At 30.0% G+C, this 23,649-nt stretch overlaps 1 protein-coding gene across 1 annotated transcript in view; it reads right to left on the minus strand.

The window, feature by feature from the left end:
• TPCN2 (Two pore calcium channel protein 2) overlaps positions 1-23,649 on the minus strand; it is a 40,915-nt gene that overhangs the window by 12,149 nt on the left and 5,117 nt on the right. Inside the window, exons 6-17 of the mRNA XM_012942399.2 lie at positions 23,371-23,464; positions 22,111-22,201; positions 20,109-20,239; positions 19,317-19,393; positions 17,100-17,187; positions 15,142-15,234; positions 13,797-13,916; positions 10,315-10,368; positions 7,860-7,988; positions 5,866-5,909; positions 4,132-4,392; positions 2,032-2,098 (exon numbers count right to left, since the gene is read on the minus strand). Coding sequence (XP_012797853.2) covers positions 2,032-2,098; positions 4,132-4,392; positions 5,866-5,909; positions 7,860-7,988; positions 10,315-10,368; positions 13,797-13,916; positions 15,142-15,234; positions 17,100-17,187; positions 19,317-19,393; positions 20,109-20,239; positions 22,111-22,201; positions 23,371-23,464 — 1,249 coding nt within the window. The remainder of the gene's footprint in view (positions 1-2,031; positions 2,099-4,131; positions 4,393-5,865; positions 5,910-7,859; positions 7,989-10,314; positions 10,369-13,796; positions 13,917-15,141; positions 15,235-17,099; positions 17,188-19,316; positions 19,394-20,108; positions 20,240-22,110; positions 22,202-23,370; positions 23,465-23,649) is intronic.

The following is a 23,649-nucleotide window of genomic DNA, read 5'->3' on the forward strand; positions in this document are numbered from 1 at the left end:
AGTTAGTAAAATTTACAGAATAAATTTCATGGAATGATTTAAAACTCAACACCTAAAAGATGATAAAAAATGAATGGATCTTTGTTATTGCAACCAACGCTAAACCATATCATCAGATGTCTCAAACTATTATTCTCACTAATTTATGAGAATATGAAGCTGTAATCAGTGCTTAAAAATATAGTTTATGGACTAATGTCATGTTTCTGGTTTGGTAACCGCCAAATTTCTTTCAACATATTCTCAAGCCAACGATCATCGTGAGTCAATTTAAGCGATGCTTAAGTATCAGTTATCATCATTTATGGTAAACAGTTTTAAATTTAAAAAAACTGTCATGAATATCAGGAAAATTAAAATTGCTCTGAATTTCTCATCTTATTCAACCGGTAGTAAAAAGGTAATTTTTATGGTGCACATTTTCGAAAAAAAATACTTGAGAAGAATTAAAATACGTCACTAGTGATTTATTATCATTTATTCTTTGAATAAAATACTAATCAGTTCTTTTAAAACATTGCTTTTTATTAAACATACATGTAAACGATGGATGGTAGCTAGCAGTGGAATCCAGAATGCGCGTTTTATTGTACTTGAGACTCATTAGCTGGATGTATCTGCATTTCACATCTTAGTTGATGGTCACTCTGGGACTCGAACTCATTAACGTTCGCCTCAAACGCCATTGCGTTATCCAGTTAGTTACTGAGTCCTGATAGCCACTTGCTTGTACAATGGGATGAAGTTTAAATTTAATTGGTATTTTTTACTTGAATCAAGACTCAGTAAGTAGGTGGATAATGTGATGGCGTTTGAAGCGAAAGGTGCTGGGTTCGAGTCCCAGAGTAAACGTCAACTCTGGGGTGCAAGATGCAGGTACGTCCAGCTGATGAGTCCCAAATACAATAAAACGCCATTTTTGGATTCCGCTGCTAGCCATAATCCATATTTGTTTATAATGCTTGTTATTGAATGTAATATCTAGGCGATCCCCACAAGATACACATATGCCAATAAGAGACTGATTAATTGCAGTCCTAAACATCAACGGACAGATTCAGGTAAGCAATACCAAGCGAATTTATAGATGTAAAAAGTTTAAAGAGAAATAAATATATCGTGTGCCAACAAAGCATGTCAAAAGTTTAAAGATTTTCGTAGAAACAATGTGAGATAATTTTTGCCCTGTATTCTTATAGATTAGATTTGAATGATAGAAATTATTTTGATGATTTTTTCATTTTACCGTAATGTTCAATTTTACTTGGAAATTCTACAAACGTTTTCAATCAAACTGTAACAAAACACTAGACGTTTTCATTTTTTTAGGACTTATTTTCTTCATGAAAAAAGTAGAATGGAAGCAAAAATTATGAGAAGTATTCGCATTGAATTAGTTTCATTACCAACTTTATACATTATTGTTTAACACAAAGCTTCAGATTAACTGACATCCAAAAACGTGTATATGAAAAAATGGGTAGAAGGTATTTATCTACCTATCTATCTTCGAATAAATATGTACATATATATGTACTGATGCTTGTACAAAAATTAACATTTCTCAGAAACAAGACGAATTCACCGAAAAGTAGACTTTAATTACATACTTTGTGCATTTCATAGACTAAAGGTGTTATTTTTATTCATCAGATGATAGCTATTTTATTTAAAAGTGGTTTATATTAAAACATTATGTCAGTCAAAGAATAGGAATACAGAAATGTTTTCATGGTAGTGAGAGAGTCTTCAGTGAACTTACATACAACTCACGGAGCACGGGGACTTAAACCAACAGGTTAAATAGTAAACACAAGCAGTTTAAGTCACTGAATGTATTCTCATTTTCTACAAATCCCCAATATGCATCATAATTCCATGGAATTAGTCTTAAACTAATAAAGTAAACCAAACCATTCTAACACCATATGTATAAATGTATGCAGGCAGAAAATCGTAACAATAAAGACTGAAATAGTCCGGATGATTTTGAGTAAAAGGAAACTAAAAATAAATTCTAAAGTTACTTACAGCAAAATCATTAAAATGTATAGACCAGTATTGCAACTCCTGGTAAGTCCCACATTGATAGGTTTCTCTAACATGAAGTTAATAGAAAAATGTGTTGTCAGTGTGTTGCTTAGTAGTTTATTGTTTTCAAGCATATTTAAAAAAAAGAGTTTATAATATTTCTGACATCAATAGTTACAAAAACCATTATTTGATTAGGAAAGAAGCAGTACAGTACTGAAAACTGTCTTCAACAGCTTATTAATTCATAATCACAAGTCAGCTGACCCCAGTTCATGATGAAAAACAATTTTAAAAGCATAGAAATCCCGTATCTAAAGTAATTTTTTACATACACTATATTATTCACATTATATTTCTTTCAGTATATGCATATATATTCGAAGTAAAACCAAACTTCCATTAATACTTGTTACAGTCCCATATGGTTTCTCGTTCATTCATTTGAATATGCTATATATATTAGGTGAAGTAGTATCTAACTAAATCCCATGCATAATACTGTTGAAATTCTGCGAAAAATCATAAAAACCACTAGATAATTCTCAGTTCATTAATAGTATTTCAAAAAAAGATCTTCAATCAAATTGTTTCAAGTTCATGTGAATTGAATACCTTTAAAACAAAGTTAAGAGTTACAACACTAAAATGACCTATAGATGTAGTGTTGTTTCTTTTACGTTTACTTATCCTATCTATTTTCATAGATATATGACAAACAATTTAGAAAACAAAGATTAAATTTCATTTGTTATTACCGTATTGCTAAATAAACATAATAGTCTTTTTTTTTAGATCAAAATGTATTATTTCATATTTCATATTATCGGTAAAGATTCATTAATGTATGTAGACATATCTTAGACATAATGATTTATGACTGTTTTATTGTTATTGACTAATACGAACGATCAAAAGAAATACTTTGTATATAATGTTTATCATTTTTTATGCGTAAGCACTTGACTTTTAATATTTTCTATTGTTATCTAAAATATTATGAATGAACTGAAATGTAATAGTTTGAGTCGATTTTTAAGGTGAGACTATTGTCAATTTTACATATATATATATAAGATTGGATTTTTACTTACTGGGACAAATTACATTTTTTAAATATTATACCTTGTTAAATATTACATTGCTTGGTAGAATAGGAATAATTATCATCATAAAATCTTATTACAGTAGATATATTATTTGAAAGTATGAAGTAGATGAAAGTATGCAGAAAGTCACTCAAATTCGCGTATGAAATTCAAGACGTAAAAAACTTACATTAAAATTATGTTTACAATAGTGACTATCACTTGTATATATATAAACTGAATCCAAACGTTTTACTGTAACATGTACCCTGATAACGTTTTCTTTTGAATGACACATATGGTGGATAAGATATTATCAAGGTTTAAAAAAAAAAATTGATTTGGTCTTTTGTTTGGTAAAACAGCGCTTACAGGTTAGTTGTATGATTAGAAGAATTTTGTCTGGAAGGATATTCACAATAAAGTTAAGAAATTTGTCACGAACCTAACTGACCGCCGTTCAGGTCATATACAACAAAGCAGTCATGGAAATGTCTAGTAAATAAGTCGTCTAGTGTCAAGCGTCATATCATCAGATACTCAACTGTTTAAATTAACATTAGAGGGAAACAAAAGAATTACGAATTGCATGGAGATAAGTAATGAATGACTGTAATTACGAATTTCATGTAAATTTGAAATGCTTCTCAAAAGTCAATGTTTTATGGTATAGGAAATAGTCTGGAGGATAGAAAATACATAGATTGGTTATTTATTCTTTAATTGATCAATTTGAGTTTCCAATATGAGATTTAATACTCATGCTATACTGAAGTTTTATATTCCATTTGAACCAAAATCATACAACCATTGTGACCACTAGTCAAACTCTCTGGGTTTCTATTTGTTAGTTTCGGAAGTAAGAGATTCTGTGACTTATTAAATGACTAGAAACACAGGAACGAAGTTGGGCGGTTTGTTGTAAATAAAATAAAAGATATAACAAAAGAGAAAATACAAGTATTCAAAATAAAAAAGCACTTGAAGTATACTTTACTATTGTCATACTCACGGATTTGATGAATTTGTGGAATTGTGATATTTAATAACATCATGGAATAAATTCATACCCAATAATGCATAAAAATAAAATGCTGATATGAGTATTCCAAGAACAGGGGTTAGATTACTTGGCAGATCAGCTAAAACACTAACAACTAATCGTGTCCAAGGAAACAGAACAATTAGTCTTGTAGTACGTGTTAATAAGAGGATATTACTTAAACGAACAATGTTCCAGATTGTCATTCTAAATTGTGAAATATGTTGCATTCTTGATTTGGGAAAAAATAAAACAAACAAATCAGAAATGAAAACAAAACTATTCAATTCGAGGAATAAAATATTTTAAAACTAAATTTACAGATTTACGAATAATAAAAATGTTCTTTCATAAAACTTATTATTTTCCAAATATTTTGTTGAAACTTCTGTGATATAAATGGCTAAAATATATCATAAAAACTTGGATATAAGTACGCCCAGATTAGGAGTACCAAACAAGACGAAATGCACGTCTTGGATCCCACTGTTAGCCACTATCTAACTTTATCTAAACACTGCATTAATACAGTTGCACGTAACAGACTGCTGTATTATTTTTTTTACCATACTATCCTCATTCGAAAAAGATGAAAATCAATATATACTGTCACATAAAAGTTAACTATTACTTCATGCAGATGATAAATGAGTACGAATTATCTGTTGTTCACCAACAGTATACGTTTATTAATTTAGGAAATTAAAAGAATAGTGGATGGAAAATAGGCCCTTTTTCCAATCTAGACTAGTCACTTTCATTCTAAATTATAAGTATGTTTTGTTTACTCCAATAAGAGAGACTATGGTATAAAATTGAGAAAATTAAGTCGAATAATCTGTCGCCATCAAATAAGTCAATTTATATTAGTAACTAAAATGAAACTTTAACTTGTAGTTGTCTGGTTACTTTTATTTCATCATTCATAAGTAACATGAAACTACTTTTACAAAAAGTATTACACTATAATAAATAGCACATTTGAAGTGACAGCTTTCATTTTATTATTTAAGTACATGATCATATATTTGGGAAAGGACATTGAAACAAGCAACCGATTACATAAGATAAGATCTCACAGCAACAACAAAAAAAATAGAAAATTCACTCCACTAATAACTTCAACGTTTAATGTTGCATACTATCTTAACATATTTCATACGAAAAACAGAAAGTGTTTAAAAATATTCTGAGTAATGGTAGTAATTGTTGTTTTATAATCCTTAGAATAACAATTGAATAAATGTATGAGTTTAATAAATAAAACTATATTTGATAGAATATATTTACTAAGAAATTACTCTAAGGTTTATAATTATCAGACTTAAATATTCAAAGATATTAATGAATCATATTTCATAAGTTCATTGGGTGAGACTATAATTTATGGACGACCTTTGAGCGACACTAGATTAACCTTGAGAGTGTCAACCTACATACTAGGGCCAAATGAAGGTTATAAAGCAGTTTGAAGAATAAGGATTATGATTTACAGTTGACGGATAAGGTAAGGAATTAGATTTAGGGTTTTCATCACGAACTGATATCAACTATAATGCCAAAACTCTATGTAGCCAAATGGGTGAATGAATTTCGCGCCAAAATCTAAGACCTGTTTTCGTAAATCTGATTGGTTCGTCCACAAATTATAGTCTCGGTGTTCATTGTTATACGTAGATATATTTAAAAGATAAATAAACTTACTGATGGCTCATAAGTAACAGGGTTAATTCAATTAATTTAACAACCTAAAAAGAATGAATACATGTAAATTATGTTAAATAAAATAACAATATTCTTAATTATTAGATGTATTTAACTCAAAAAAATGTCTTAAATAGTTTTGTTTTATCATTTAGACAATTACCCAAAAAATCGACGTTCTTAGAATAAATTTCAATAAAGGCAACAATTTAACAACAAACTGTTGTGTATTTCATTCAGACTAATATCCTTATAAACATCATTATTAGTATTCGTGTTTTGTTCGATCATAAATTATAATTTAAAGTAAACGGGATAAACCGACTGAGAAATAACCAAGAGAAATTGGTTTAATAAAGAGTTCATTTATTGATGAGTTTATTCTCAATACTGTTCAGTCAAAAATACATACTTACTTTTGAAAATGATAATCAATAATGTCGGTTAATCATCATCATAATAATAATAACAATGATGATTACAATAGCAATAATTTCTTCAATATAGTAACAGAGATAAAATAAATCAAAACACAAAAATGCTATTTTCATTAAGAAATCGAAAATGTAGTTGTTAATATCCTGATTATTCATCAAGTAGATAGATAAAGATTAGTTATTGGGATGAAGGGCTGTATAACGTAATAAGATAAGATGTTAAAGTTGTGATGACAGTAGTCAGAAAGGACATATGAACAGAAATAATTCGGTAATGGCTTTAGGAAACGAGATTATGATCAAAGTAGGAGAAACAGTTGAATACTTTTATTTTATTTTTAGTTCTGGTCGTTCTAGACTTACGATCAGTGTTTTCGTAACTAATTGTTTAAATAGCAAACAATATTCGTTGCAAAAAATTGTACAGCGAAAGCATAATATGTTGTATTATTACGTATAATGTGATCACAGATATCACATATGAAACAGTATAATTGTGAATAGTCATTTTAATAACAATATAAATATTTACTAGTAATAGCATTAGTAGAATAAGAAACGTATGCTCATTATTGGAACTTCGCAGAATTCTGAACAGTACATTCCACTTAAATATATTAGTTTACCTATTTTGAAAATTCTCATAGAATACCGTAACATAATGTCTAATGTAACACGGTATTATTTGTGTTTAGAATCTATAGACAATTTAGGTTGCTGAAATATATTTTTTTGATAATTTTCAGTCAAATAATTTCTTTTGCGATTAGAGCAGTAGTTTTACTAAAACAGGGATATAGAATTCAATTAGCACCAGCAAATAAACGAAATGATATTATTTTCGACTAAATGATAAACTAGTATAATCATTGCAATCATAAATAGAGATCTCTTACAGTTATGATAACTCACAAGTATATGCGACATTATATAAATCGAGTTCATATCTTCTCACATAGTGCATCATTTACATCAGTGTAATAGACAGGGCTCAGTAAAGTGTTGTAACCAGTATGAAACCTAGATCTTAGGCTGTGTTATTCAGTGACTTTAAAAAACGGTTGATTACACTGATACAAATAAGGTTTACAATAAAATCTCAACTAAATGATGGTCTCTACTAATAATTGATGATTTAGTTTATTTATATATATTGCACAGTTTATCACCATTTGTTAATCAGTATAGGGGTTGTGGAGATTGTTAAGTTTCTGATTTAGATCATGAACCGATTGATGTCAGACCACCGTTGGCAACCTAGAAGCACTAGACGACCGTTCCGTCCTATTATGGGACTTCTCAGCAGTGCGCATCCACGATCCGGCTCGCGGGATTCGAACCCAGGGCTTTCAGTCTTGCGCGTGATTGCTTAACCTACTGGATCTCTGAGCCGGCATCCAATGGTGTTAATGTCTAACATCAACCAATCCACGAAATTGCGCGACCATCTTTCATTGTACTGAGGTAGATATCTGTCTCTACCTGACGTATGATGTTTTTTTCTTGTAAATACATGAGTTAAATAATAAAACTACAATAAAAATTCTAATAACTTACAAATATTATAGCTACTATAAATAATCCAAATATATTAGATTTTTTTGAAAAAAATGCTTTTTGACCATATGCCCACAGAAAAGAAATTTGTTCAAATACATAAAATATTGTGAAACCCCAACTTATTATCTAGAAATTCAATAGAATTATATTTTAAAATTACGAAAAATTGTTATTGAACATTATAATAATTCAATCTTATTTTATCGATAAATAACAATAACATTTTATTAAGATCACTATGTTTAGTCTGTTATTCTGTATCACATTTTAATCAATCACAATACATATAGTAGTTGAGTTAAATGCACAGAATATTTTTGAGTAGTAAATACTTTAGTGTTTTGATGAAAGAAATATTTTGGTGTGATAAGTACCGATAATTGAACACTATATTCGGTTCCTAAGCTATTCTCGTAACCTTCAAGCTAGAATTACACAACGACCTGAACATGAAAGAAAAAACTCAAAATATGCGAGAAGCACTTCACTCCAAAGGTTCATTTTAGCACAGAAAATACAAAGTCTCCGTAGTATTTTAGATGTTCTTAGGTTTCCCGAAAATTCCGGAATACTAATAAACATAGTAGCAGTATGGTGATCAGTCAGTCAGAAACTCTACATATGACTTTTCCCTTTCTTGATGTTTCTCGGCTAAACTTCTAGTGAACTCTGATGGGACAAAATGCTTCTTAGTGTTTTCTGAGCCTTTCTTGTCTTTTGTGAGAAGTTTTCTGGATCAACACAACAGGTGATAATTTGCTTTTTTTTAGTTGGGTTGCATTTCAACAATTACTTCAATTTTGATTATATATTTTACACTGAAGGGATAGTTTTGATTTACACAAACTGATCACTTAGCAGTGATCACTGTCCTGCATGTCTAATCCTTTGTGTTGCTCAAATTCTTGCTGTCAAATTCCAGTGTTTTCAATAGTCTAAGTGATACGATGACTCATGCATTATGACTGAACATTGGCGGTTAGAAATAGTAGAAAAAAACACTCAGTAGAAGCACCTCAGACGGTGAAGCTCCATGAATCGGTTAAGATAGATTTCCATATTAAAGGACATTTTCTAAACCATTTACATTGGAACACATGATTGTTCAGCACCATTCATTTATTTATAACTTTCAATAAATCTATAACAATTTTTTTAAGTATATGGTATGTACTAGGACTGAAAAAATTACATACATGATAGTAATCTAATCTATTTATCATTACATAAATGAAAATTCAGAGGGAGTTATAAATTCCGTAAAAATAATTTAAATGGTAGAACTTAGACCCAATCTTTATATTATATTCTGGGAAACCATCAAAGGAAAATACTACAAATTTTGTAGACTGATCGCTTTCCATCACCAGTATTTATCTGACGAATCCCAAATAGGACGAAACGCGCGTTCAGGATCCTACTGCTAGCCATCATCCGTCCCTGCTTATATACATGTTTAATTCTGTAGATGTCGAAATACTAATATTGCCATTTGTTATAACTTAAGAAATAACAGGGCCACTGTGTAACAGAACAAAAATTGGGTGCTCTATGCAAAGAAGTAAAGTAAAACTACAGATGAAGATTATATTATTCATAGAACATAAGTTCTTCACTGATTAAACTGTGATGAAAATTGCAGTTAGGTAAATGTTTAACTGATAACGTAAAACAACTTTCTGATTAATTTCATTGAAGCATTTAATCTACCAATAAGAAAATGTTTTACTTGTAGACTGTAATCGAACATAATTATAATCTTTTGGGAGATATGGTTAAGTGTATTTTTATGTTTATGATCATTGACATTTTTAGTGATTGTGAATTTTAACTAATATAAGCACACCTTTATGGGTAAATACTTAGAAATGAATGAAAATAAGGAAGCATTATTAATAATGTAAACCTTAAGAATGTCTGATAAAACCAGTATACATAACCCCATGACAAAAATAATGTTCATTAATCTGTTGTTATTCCACTACTTATTCTTAATATTATAGAAATTTTTAACAAGTCATGAGGATTTAAAATTAACCTTTAATCCTAATGTACAGAGCTTAATATTTTAACGAACAATGAATGCTGTTTTGAAGGTCATTTCATATTAATCATAATAACTTTCACCTTGTTGGTAAAATATGAAAGCAATGGACTTAAACGGACAGTTTTATTTCAAATTAAATTTTGTGGGAAATCTGTCAAGAAATAGTGAATTTTATGTTTAACGTAAATACTGAAATACTAATCAACTGTCTTTTAATATACAACACTAAAAGAGCTTCACTGTTGTCGATCATTTACCAATCATAATCAGACTCTCCCTATTATTAAGATAATATTTTTAATTACTTGAATTGTCATCACACACGAAAACAAATTTAACAAGTATCTAATTGGACAGTATGGGACAAATGAAAATTAGGAGATAATGTTAGAATGTTAATCTTACACGCATTATAACTCCAGGATACTTTCCAGTTGAAAGACTGTAAGATATATCCACCTAAAATATAGTTGAAACTGAATATAATTTATCAAAATTATCAATTACAAATTATCAAAGGTTGTAAAAAAAGAACAACAAATACGAAACACTATGATGCTTAGTGTGTAGCATCAATACAAGCCCCCGAATGCCCTGGTACGGCCGAGAGTGGGGAGAGACCACTCTCCCTCTCCAAATGCTCTCACACGGCCACGCGTGTATAGCCGGTGCCAGGGAAGTCCTGCTCATCGCCTTCTCGTGGCGAGGGTGTCGTTTACGAAATTGAAAGGACAAAAAGCGAATGTCCGGCGCTTTAACCGGGTTGGTGGACACGAAGAGTCCACCTAGGGAACTTGGAATACCCTGACCCCAAACCAATGGTGCACATGGGCTCCATTACTTGAGGGAACAAATGGCGTATGAACCAATTGTTGGTCACCGGCTACCATGGGACTGCATCTCCTCACGATGCTCCACTGCCTCGTGTATCAGACCTTCAGGTCGAAGGTTCCGGATGTGGCCCCCTAAGAAAACCACCTGCTTCGGTTTGGGCGTCCGGTCAATATCGCAGCCCTCACACATATCAAATGAGATTTGTGTGGCGTATATGTATTTGGTACCTACTTGTACCAATATCTTTGTATTAATATAAAATAATTAATGATCAATACAAGGAGGTATCAATCGCCAAAGAAGGAATATTAGATTAATATGGAATTAATTGTTAATATCACATGGTTTAACTTAAGTTGATTTATAACTAATAGTTGGTAGTTGAAATCATTTAATCGACCAATTCAAGAATTATTGAAACAATTTTAATGGATTGACAAATTTATTTTAACTGAAGGTCTGTGATAAAATCTTACCAAATTACATATAAATCATGACTATTCACTTGATTTGCACACAGAGTGCATCATATAAACAAACTGTGAATCAATTTTATTCAAGGCCATTCTCACAAATGTTAATTATTAAGGGTTAAATAACTTAATATTGAATAACAATGAAAAATATACGTATTTTAGACAAATGGAGATGTTATTAAAAAGAAATAAAGGTAATTAGAACACATGATAAACAGATTTTGTTGATTTGGGACAATAAATCAAACTTTAAAAAGTTGTTTTAACAATGAACGAAAATAATGGAAGAAAGAATTTAGACTAACCATCGGATAACCAATTGATAGAAAACCCATAGGAATATAAAGTCTTAATTTGTCTGAAATACTCAAAAAAATTAATGTTGATATCACTACTTAGATTAGACTTTTAATGCTCAGACATCTAGAAAGGAAACTGGCATTAGCTGTAAAATTCAACTTGATTTTTATATAGTTTTCGTTACAGACTACAAACTTCAGCTGGTCATTGTATGTCAAAGGGCATTGAAGAGCTGTTTTGTTCGATTTTCATCGACAAAGTCTTAATATTATTTCTGTCGAAATTGTAAATGTAATAATTTAAGGAAAAGGTAGTGAATATACAGTCATTGTTTTCAAACTGAGACGCAGGTCAGTGTAAGTTAAGTTCACGTGTAAAAACAATCTGTATTCATGAAAACATAACAAATTTCTGAATCGTCTTAGGATGACACTCTTAAAGTTTTTAAAATTGCAGAAGTTGAAAACACTTTGATCAATAATATGAATAAGTCTCATGAAAAGTAAAATCTTTTCAAATTGATCCTAGATAATAAATACAATTTTGAACCGTCTAAATATTCTCAAATTCGAAGTCACTTACAAAAAATTCATAGTTTTTATACTATAATGTGATCCTCAACAATATAGAAAACTAGTACTTCCGTATTTCGTTCTGGAAAATAGTTCAAAGACTTCAACGCTTTTATTTTAGTAGTCATTACTGAACATCACTGGTTACGTCATTTACTAGCATACTTTCAAAATGGTGAATACTGACAGTACCTTGTCTTAAGTCTATACTAGAAATATCTCAATACAAAGTAGTAATTTATGATATATCCTAAGACGGAAAGTCTTTTGAAAGTAAAAGTAATCCAGTTAACGTGTGATGGCTATCTAATAGACAATGTAAACGACACAGCATCGGAAGAAGACAAATGAAATAACGAAATAAATAGTAATAAGTTACATCAACTGAAACAAGGACAGCAATGGATGAATAGGATTTTCTGTTTACTTGCACATACCCAGACAGACACTGGTAACAAAAAAGCAGGATACGTTTTCCGTTGTATTAGTAAATAAGGCTACTTACAGACACATATGGTTAGAAACATTTTCAAGTTCTGAACTGAGGAAATCTCATGACCATCTTTGAGGAACCAATATTCAAATTAATCTGCAATCAGTTAATATATCGATATAGATCTAATTTACAAGTTTGTAAGTAAAACTAGGGCCAATTAGATGGTTATAAGCTACGAAGGCTGCCAATGGGAACACAAGGACATAATTAGATACAAAAATTCGTAGAGACAAGATCACCGGAACAGATCGAATTGATATTTGTTGAACAATCTAAGAGCTCACGTCTATTTGAAGTTGGCAGCGGCAATGTTCTTTAGGAGGAGAATAGAGGCCTTGTAATCGGATTATTCTCTTTGAAACATTAAACATTACTAGAATACATTCTTATTCTAGTTTTTGGTCACTGTTTTCTGACTGGAAATTATATTGTTTACTTCAATAAAATTATTCCACGAATTCGATACCTTATTCCGTGATGACATGCATTTACTTGCGAAAAAGGTTCTCATTAACTCAGAGTACAACTATTTTACTTAAATAGTATAAATACGTTAAAAGCTGTACAACAAAATCTTTATTTGCAATCCAGTTAATAAAATTCCAGTCAATATATTTGTTATTCCATATGTAGATAGCTAGAAAATCTATAACAATATGTCTATACGTAATGTAATGATATCACTAGCAAATTTTTCATGAACTTACTAATAAATTCATCTCGAAAATAGAGACAGTAGCGGATTTATTATAAAGGTATTGGATTATTTGCTATTTATTTACTAGATATTTTTTCCTTATTTTTTGGTTCAGTTATACGATATACATTCGGAGCTTGTATTTTTAACAGACATTGGTAACCAGTCATTTATTGGTTGATAACGCTACAAAAATAAAATCACGATGTTTTGTAAGCGGCATTAGCCATAGAGCCTGTGCACTTGTAGGTGTTGCATAAAAGTCAAATTCTAATGAATGGACCATGATCGTGCTCTCCGCCCCCCCAAAGACATTAAAATCATCCCAATTAAACCAACCAAGGCAAAAAAATTGAACATAAAAATATGATTCGTGGATGAATGAAATGCATGCAGAGGAAATTTACGAATAAATAAATTTCAACATACTACTCAGAAATATTTCTCATGAATCAACTATGTTCTGAATGAGTAAAAAATTATTAATTGATATTTAACACTTGTTAACTTACACATAAAAATACTACATTGAAAACTGATATTATAATTCGAACCAGCTCAAATCCTTTTGACATAATCCATGTTTGAAATATACGAGCCACTCTAAGAGATGGTATTTGTTCAGGTATTGACTGAATAAAATACAAAACTAACGTTAAAAAGAAATTGTAAATACTCTACTTGACTATCTTTTTAGCTAATTTGATTTAAGAAATAACTAGGTTTGTTGATTAACTCAATTTAAACAGTATGTTTTTTTCATCAAATTTTGATGTTAAATTGTTAGGACAGAATGTAACTAAATTCCAAAGAATGTTAATATTTCAATCAAAATTTACAGCATTTTAAAAAAGAGGAACGTTTGTGAAATACATATGCATTTTGTGTAAACATTATGACTGTTTTTTTAAATCTGTAGTTTCTTAATTATAACCTTATGGCAACAGGAAAAATATGTTATTTATGTAATCATAGTTTAAATGAATTAATGAAGTGGTGAATGTAGTTAAATGAGTATACAACTATTTGTTGGATACTTCTTGTACCATTTAACAATGCAGTGAAAATAACACCTATGCAGTAACGTACCTATTAGTGTTTGTTATTAATTGAGATTTGGTAACGAAATAACAGTTTAGAGTACGCCAAAAAAACTTCCATTTGATTACATCATCCACAGTACATTTATATGATGATCACATGCCGAAATTTTTAACTGACATTGAAATCATAATATTATCAAATCAGTTTTCAGAGTCTTAATTTGCTACCAACCATGTTGGTTGAGAGAAACCAACTAGTTGTTCACATAATTTACTGGTAGTAATCGTTTCAGATAAACACTGTTTGGAGATTGAGTGGAAAATAGTGATAACTAAACAACTAAATATTCCTGAAAGGATTCAAATAACGGAATTCTGAACGGCGAATTTATTATCAAACTGCTCAATCCTTCATGTATATACATGGGATTTGAAGAGCGTGTTCCGCGATGAAGTATAACCAACGAATGAATATGATCAGGTTATTATTTCATTGACTTTTTCATAATCTAATTTTAACCTAGAATTTAACACATATTCTTTTTATTTGCACACTGAAGAAGTTAAACAGCTGTGTTCTATCATCGTTCATGCTATATAACCTAGTATTTTGATTTTAATCGCTGAAAATTTCCCATTATATTAAAACACAATTGTACGTATGTATGTATTTTGGTTTTTCTGCGGCAAAATCCTATATATATATGATTGTATAACTTGAAAAAGTATCCGATGGTTGATTTTCGTGTACAATGTATTAATAAGAAATATAAAGAAACATTTCTCTTGTAGGCAATAGTTGAATTCATCATACCTGATTTGATGGACCCGATAAATCCAATATTTTAAATAATTGCATAAATTGTTTTGCATTAATATTTCCATGACAATGTCTCATGAAATATACCTTGTAAGAAAAAAATTTAAATCGTAATGAAGTGGAAACTAAAAATTTATCTATCAGTTTACAGAATGTTCCTATTAATAGTATGCACATCGATAAATGTACTGCCCATAATGTTGATGAATAGAAGTATTAGATTTTCATATCACAATCCATTTTATACTTCAGACTTGTGAATTAATATGCTGGATACATTGAAAAGTACATTATTACGTCTTCAAATCACCATCACACTTTTCACATAAACACTTTAAGTATGGAAGGTAACAAGTACAGTTTCGTGAATTTGGCTTTTAACCATATTTTATGCATAAAAGTTGCTTATACTATTCGACTGCTTAAACGGAATTAGGTAAATTTGGACTCGAAAAAGTGACCTAAATGTGTAAAGTTGAACGCTTTAACAGCTAAGCCGTGGTTCCATCGTTTTAATGAAGGTACTTTGCATATTATTGAATAATAAATTTGTCTAATATTTACAAAAGGTCATTCACCTATTTAAGCAAATGCATAAAAACATCTTTAAATTTTACTGAAATTTTGACCACCAACTGGTTAGTTGTAACTGTTCACCCAACAACAATCAAATCATCTACTAGAGCTACAGATCTTTGTCATTAATTCAATTAATAAACATTTAGATTTCATAATTGTTTATACTAAAATATATCAATTTTTTACAGTTTACATTCTTGTTCATTTGAATGTAGTGGTATGGAAGATGAAAAAACTTTACAGAACAATTTAAGATCTCTATGGTGAAATTATTTTATTAACCAATTACTAGATTAAATATATAAATCATTTATTCACTATAGGAAAGCCATAAATTTCGTTATATTTTATTTAAGAATGAGTGGAATATATTTTGTATCTAGATGGTGGTTGGAGGTAATCAACAGGACACCCTGGACCCAGGTTTTGTGCTACTTGACACTCGTCAGCAAGATGTACTTGTAATCTTGAGGGAACTGGTACTTCCTGACGGATTCGATCCCGTGTCACTCAGCTCCACAGTCAGAGACGTTACCACTGAGCCGCGACCGGCCTCCTGTAGGACTGAGATGTAATCACAATTGATTGATCACTGGGTGGTGATCAATGTCATGTATGTCAAGTCCTTCTTAGTGTAGATCAAATGCTATCGACCAAGTAGCCAAGTAGCACGAAACCCGGGTCCAGGGTTTCCTGTTAACTACCTCCAACCACCATCTTATCTCAACATAGTGCACGCAGTGTCGAGTCACCTAGACTAGTGGCCACACTGCAACTTGGTCGATAGCATTTAATCTGAACCAATAAGTACTTGACATATATGACATTGATCACCACTCAGTGGTCAATCAATTGTGATATTTTGTATTTATTCAACGTTATCCAATAAGGTCATACAACTTTAGTTTTACAACCTAAAATATTTTAAACTTATACATTCTAAGAAACACAACAACGGAAGTATTTTGAACATAAATCATTTTGTTGAAAAAAATTCTCATTTTCTTGTTTGATATTACATTTTAGGCCTCAATAATCTATCGCTAACCTTTCTCTTTTGTTAAGTATCCTAAACGACCAGTGTTGTTCTGATGAATCTCAAAGGATCATTCGTATGTTGTTTTAAAATTATTGTAATTATTCACAAAGTTAAGTTTTATATTATTAACTTAACATTGGGTTCTACACTAAAGTACATCAAATTATTTTTCTCGTTCCACAAGGCAGTGTAATCATTTATAAAGTACAATAAACCATCTAGTATTCTATTATTGAATTAGGAAGATATTTCAGTAGAGACTAAGCAGACAATGATAAAAGCAGAATTACCAAAACTGATAAAAACAATTTAGACTTTTCTTGAAAATACTCACTTGACGTAGTGTATCTTTCTTCCAGGTATCTATGTGAACAGTTTTAATTAGTCCAACTATATCATCACTTGATACTAGCTCTATGCCGCTAAAATTAAAAAAGAGAAACAACATTAAATGTAAGTGTCATGGTCAGATCCAATTACAATAATAATGAAGAAAATTAGTTTTTTAAAATAAAAGATTTCACAATTAACTGATATATATGGGTAGATATTATTCCCTGTAGATCTGTTGCTTCATTCTTTCAAATATTTAAGTTTATTTTTTTGAAATCTTTTAGATAAAATGTGTGATTATTAGTCCATCGAAAATCAGGTACACTAGTCATATGATGTAGGCTCTATCCTCGGTTACAGCTGAGAGACAAGAGATGATCTTCCTGGTCAGTTGTTTCATTGGTGTTTGATTAGGCATATAAAATACATTGTTAGATTTATTTATGTTTATTTGAGACAGGTCTCGTTGTCTATATATTGATATTGTTCTTTGATAAAAATAGACATTGAAAGTAATTATCGACGTTAAATGGAATTCAAAGAACTCTAAATTATAAAATTGAATTAGCAGAGAAACTATCAAATATTATCTCTGTTTGGGATTTCTCGTATGTTTTACACAAACTTTTGTAAGTGAAATAATAAAACACTATTCAGCTATTCATTAACTACTGATGGAACCTCAATAATATGTCGAATGATTCGTTTAGCTGAAATATCAATTTAAACTTAAATGAAAGATTTGAAGATCTTCAAATCAATGTTAGTTCATGTTTTAAACTAATTTTAGAAACTTTATCTACAAAAGCTGGGGTAGTTTGATCCTAGTATGTGACTCTTCAAGAATGGACATCTATGGTTTCGTTTGTGATTTAACTCAAAATCATCAGAATATTTGGTGATTTGAAGTAAAGATTGTTCATGTACAGTGATGAAGATTTTTATACTACGACAAAATGAATGTTCAACTATCCCTGACTTTCAGTGGTTTTCTATTCAAAGTAAATAAGTGATATAAACTATTTTAATTTGATTCAACAATCTCCAGATTCTCAGGTACATAAGATTTACAGATCACTAATTTACTTTTTTCACCCTTATGTGATATAAATACAAATTTAGTCCCTTTAAAAAATCAATAACAATTCAATAACACTGAAGAAGAACCATTACATTTTTCACTATGACTACAAGTGAAATTTAAAATTAACTCGTCAAGTTTGACATAAATTGAAAATATCGAATTGAACTAAAATGACTATATGTTTGCACAAGTACTTTTCAATTATCATAAAAATAGTCAAACTCTTCCATTTATGCAAATGTTTGAAAATAATTCAATTGTATAAATTCTTTAAAACGAAGCCTAATTTCTATTATAAAAATATTCTTATCATTGATTAGCTAAAGTTTCAAAACATTACACATAATCTGTATGCATGTAAATTAATTTTATGTAATTTCTGAAAAAATGTGTTCTTATTGTGTTGATGAAGTTTAATTTCTCCAGGAAACTCAAGAATTTGAACTGCTGAAAGAGTTAAATATGAATGCATAAGTTGTGGAAATCGTATCCGTAAGAACTGTAGTTACTGTAATGGATCGCTATTGCCTGGGAAACAGTTTAAAACAAGGAAGAATTGGCTAGTTTTTATATCTTATTTTGCGATTCATCACCAGTTCGAATTTAATTCGTAGCTGGAGACTGAATTTATGACTGTGAGGTTTCATGGAGAGGGTATTTTTTCAAGCGACTGGGTTAAAGTTAAATGAACCACATTTTCAATTACATTTAGTTCGTCATAAAGAACGAATGTCGTCCATTATCTGTTACTTTTGGAAAATCACTAAACATCACTGGTTAGGACTTCATACTAAAACTTCTAAATCCATTTGGAACTTCTTTACTAGGAGTTACTTTATTAATATTTGGTCGAATTAAATGAAAATGATGTTCAATGATACCTGCCCTTCATGTGGTTTCTAAGCTGATGCCGATCTATGATGAAAATCAGATTACATATCATTCCATGATTTGTGAAGATTAAAATATAGGAACATTCCACGATTCGGAAAAGTTTAAATGTTATGGACAGGCAAAAGTAAAACATTTTAGAAAAAACTTTCAATTTATTAGGTTGCGAATATACAACAAAATTTGTTTATTTTTTATAGTATACAATTAATTTTAAGATAAAACATTAAAAACCAAACTCACTTATGTTCATATTTTAATACTTCAAAAGCTGCTCTTGTTGCAACTCGACGTCTCATCAAACGCGTTTGTACTGAAGACTTTCAAAAGTGAGTTATGAAATGCAAATGAAGAGAATAATAAAACCTGCTTAATAATGTATTGTTTTTACAAGCTGACTATACAACCTTCTAAAATAAGGTCAATATAAGCTAGTTGATAGTTTTTCTATTATAGATAATTGAACAAAACTTCACATAATTCGAACATTCTTTTTCAACCTTCTTAAATCATTCATTAAATTATATATGCAATGAACTTAAATGACAATTAGGGTATTTAGATTTTAACAAAGTATATAAATATGATGTTTATTCATTTGTTGGGGCTACGTTTTCACAAAGAAACGTTATAACTTTTGAAATCAACCATGCCTAGTGCTTATTTAGTTTAGTTACTCCATAGGTATACCTATTTCAAAAATAAAACCTGAATCTATGGAGAAAATAAAAATAAATGTATTCAGTAATGAACAACAAGTTGTTTTTTTATGACAACTGAATATCTTCAGTAATTTATAACATATCTCTATTGTATCCATCAAGAATCTTAAACATATAATTATGATTAAGTAGTGATTCATAATTTTCCACTTTAAGCATAAACAAGACTAGTGTTTTTCAACCTAATTACACCAACCGTTTAGTTAATAGACCAACTAGATTAACATATCTAACTAAGCTTTTATTTTTGAACAAAATTATATTTACCTATTGAATAAATTAATATTCTATAATTTGGAGTTGAATTACTTACCATTAAATAACCACTGAACTCACTATATACAGCAGCTGTGAGAATGTTCAAAAGTACATACAATCCTACACCAAGATAAACAATTGAGAAAATTGCTGTTCCTCTGTTCCCATTATATGGTGGAATTAAAACTATAAAACAGAAATATAACATAGTATTACGATAATACTATTTCAACGAATTAAGGCAAAAGAATTAAATATAAATCAAAAATACCATTCACTGTTTGTTTATTTTATTGACATTTGTCAAATGAAGATTAAAATCTTTGCCTAATTCATCGTTATGAACTAGTTTGTATTTAACATGTTCTTCAAGATGGTTCAAAACACTAACAAACAGTTTTAGTAGTACTTTTCCTTAAAAACATTCTCCTTCATTCAGAAGTTGGGGAACACAGAAACAAACTTACGTTCTAGATTACACATTTAGTCACTTTAACAAAACTATGTGGTAACATTTCAAACTGAGATCCAGATTTTAGAGTTCTAAATCTTCCATGAGCACCAGTTCTTACAGATTACAGATACACCTTACTCACGGCTAACAAATACAACGAAACCCAGACCATAAGTGTCCTTCAGGCTATCTCATACCACTTAACAGTTCAACTTAGTCAACAGGGTTTGATGGAGAGACGTGTCATTGGTCACCACTCAGAGTTTATTCAACTAGAAGCCCCTTTATGTAGCTCTGTTTCAATAACATTAGGTTATTGATTTTTCTAGAAATACAGATTTGTGTCTTTTCGTTAACTATAAATAACATAATAATATAATTCGAATATATGCTGATGAGTCCATTGGATTCAACTGATCTCAGTGTTCACTGATTAATTTTTTCTAATTTAGTTGAGTTTATCTTAACTAACGTCTTCCCCGATATTCAATGAAAACTCTGCTTTTCAAAAGACAAGAATCGGAATGGTTAATTTACTTGATTTGAATGATTTTTTAAATTTTGTTCAGTGTTCTCTTCTATCTTTTCTTTTAATGAACTTTGTTCACCTGATAAAACACCATTTATTAAATTAACAAATTCGTTATAACTACTTCATATTATCAATCACACAAACCTTGTACTGTAAAGAAGAGTGGATTGTTAACATTGTCGTATTATGTATAAACACACTCACAGACCACCATGGTTTCAAACCAAACGAGTGCAAAAAAATTTGCAATTTCATTTATGGTGATCGCTTACTTCACTTGCTCATATTTATTTAACTCTTCTTTTTACAAAAATCACTAATCCATTCTAAATGCCTTTTTGTCTTTTTACGATTCACATGTTTAAGTTTTGAACTGTAATATTGGTTTTATTATCTAGGCCCACAAACACAATAGAAATAAGTGTATTGAGGTACAGTCGATTTTAATGTTATAGTTCACTGATTTTGGTTGACCTAAATTCTTTGAATGACGAGACCTTGTGCCAAACTATTCGAATCGTTGCATTTGATGTAAAACTTGGGATTAATGTAACCGCTCATTTTCAATAAAAGTACTACTCATGTATATATATATATTTTAAATATTCAAAATCATTTTATAATTTAGTTTTAATATGTAGAAATAAAGCAGTCAAATGTGAAACATTTATTCACATATGATATTGGGTGAGGATTGTGCCATATCGTCAGCTAACTGAAATTAAAAAGTGTAAACCGTTACATTTCAAATCAGTATCACAACTATACCATCTTCGGAGAATGATATGAAGCTTTTAAGTTCAGTTTTTGAACAAAATGTCCGGTGGCTCCTGTTGTACAACGATTCTCTGACTTTTGTTAGTGAATGATAAAATCTACTTCAAATTTTACGAACACTCCCACGTCACTTAAAACTAACTGTCTATTAAGATACTAACAAATGATCCTAAACTTGAAGTGGTTGTTTTTATTGAAAACCTTTAATTTAAAAAACTATACTGCTTTTTAACTACTATTAAAACACTAAACACATTCCATATAAAAACTTCTTTTCGAAATCATTTGACTTACTATCAGGATGATTCGTTGTGGTTAAAAGTACCAAAAGACTGAATAATGTATCATAAAAGTCAGTGAATGCAGTAGTTGTGGTATTGACGACCTGTAAAAAATTAGCAAATCACTTAACATGGCTACCAAGAGTAAATTAATGTTTACTATAATGTTACGGCATTTATCCAATACAATTTCGGGTTAATAATGTATGATATATTTTACAAATGAAAACTTGTCTTAGACAAAGAATGCAAATAAATTTTATGATTCACTTATAACTTTGCGTAGAAGTAAAACTTGATGTATCATTTTAGCAAATACAGGCTATTCATGATCGTAGAGAGGTAAATATCTTCTTCAGTTTTAATTTGCAGATTTCATTTTAATTACCTGGTAAAACGATATCGTATTTATTCAACCTTCTAATTTGTCTTTCGTTATTTTGCTTTCAACCTCTAGAAAATGCCTATTCACATCATGTAAAGTACAGTCATGCAAATACATTCACTAATAATAATATAGTGAACTGCTTTATTATATTTAGTTTTTATACTTTTGACAACATACCTAGATAGTATTACTGTTTTCGTCGGAACTAAAGCTTGTAATACTCTGATACGTTCCTATCAAATTACTGACATATTATTAGTAAGGTTACAAATATTGGATAAACTGAAACAGAGTAGTGAAACGTCTAGTTTTTCAAACACGTGAGTCTGTCTCGGTGATTTTATTAAGTACTGTGGTCATTGAATATTTACTCCTGGATATTGAGTAAAACAGAATTATACCTTTCAAAAATAAGTGAGTTAATTACCTAGATCACCAATTCACTACTATGAACAATGCCATGCAAGTGAAATCTTAAAGCCAGTTATTAAATTTTACTTTAATATCTGCTACAAACTTATTAATTATCAGAAATTTAGGTACAGATATTTCACATCGATTTGTGACTTCTAAGAAATAGGTAATGTCGATCCTTTATGTGGGATCGAACCTAGAAAATCCCTGGTTCCTGGCCAGTTATATGTTGTCGCTTTACGAAATTCATTATTGATCAACATACAACTGGAATCAGTTCAAAGTTATCCTGCCCTTCATTTGATTCTATGTAGTTCTTAACCTTTTTCGGGTGAGATTCCAACCAATATTAAGCAAAATATAAAACGTTTTCTAGCTGTATTCTAAAGGTTATAATTTTTTTAATATTTATCGTTTAAATAAGAACTACAAAGACAAATTATCATTAAAAGACATACTATTTTAACTTACACTATTCTTAGTTAAATCTCGATTTGGTTTATTGAAAACGCACATTGCAACTAAAGTAGCCGAAATTAACCAAAATCCCAGCAGGAATAGAAGACTTGATTATTTTCGCCAAGAAAGTAGTACACGAAGTGAATGATTAAAAAAGAAAGAAACTAGTAGATCAAGAACATTATTAGCTTATGCTTTTAACAGATAAACCTCAAAAACTACATTACATGACTTGAAAGCCAAAAGATGATTTTTTCCTTCAAAAGGCATAATTTATATTTCATAAGGAAA

This window comes from Schistosoma haematobium, chromosome ZW (genome assembly GCF_000699445.3).
Source record: "Schistosoma haematobium chromosome ZW, whole genome shotgun sequence".
NCBI classification, from domain to species: Eukaryota; Metazoa; Platyhelminthes; class Trematoda; order Strigeidida; family Schistosomatidae; genus Schistosoma; species Schistosoma haematobium.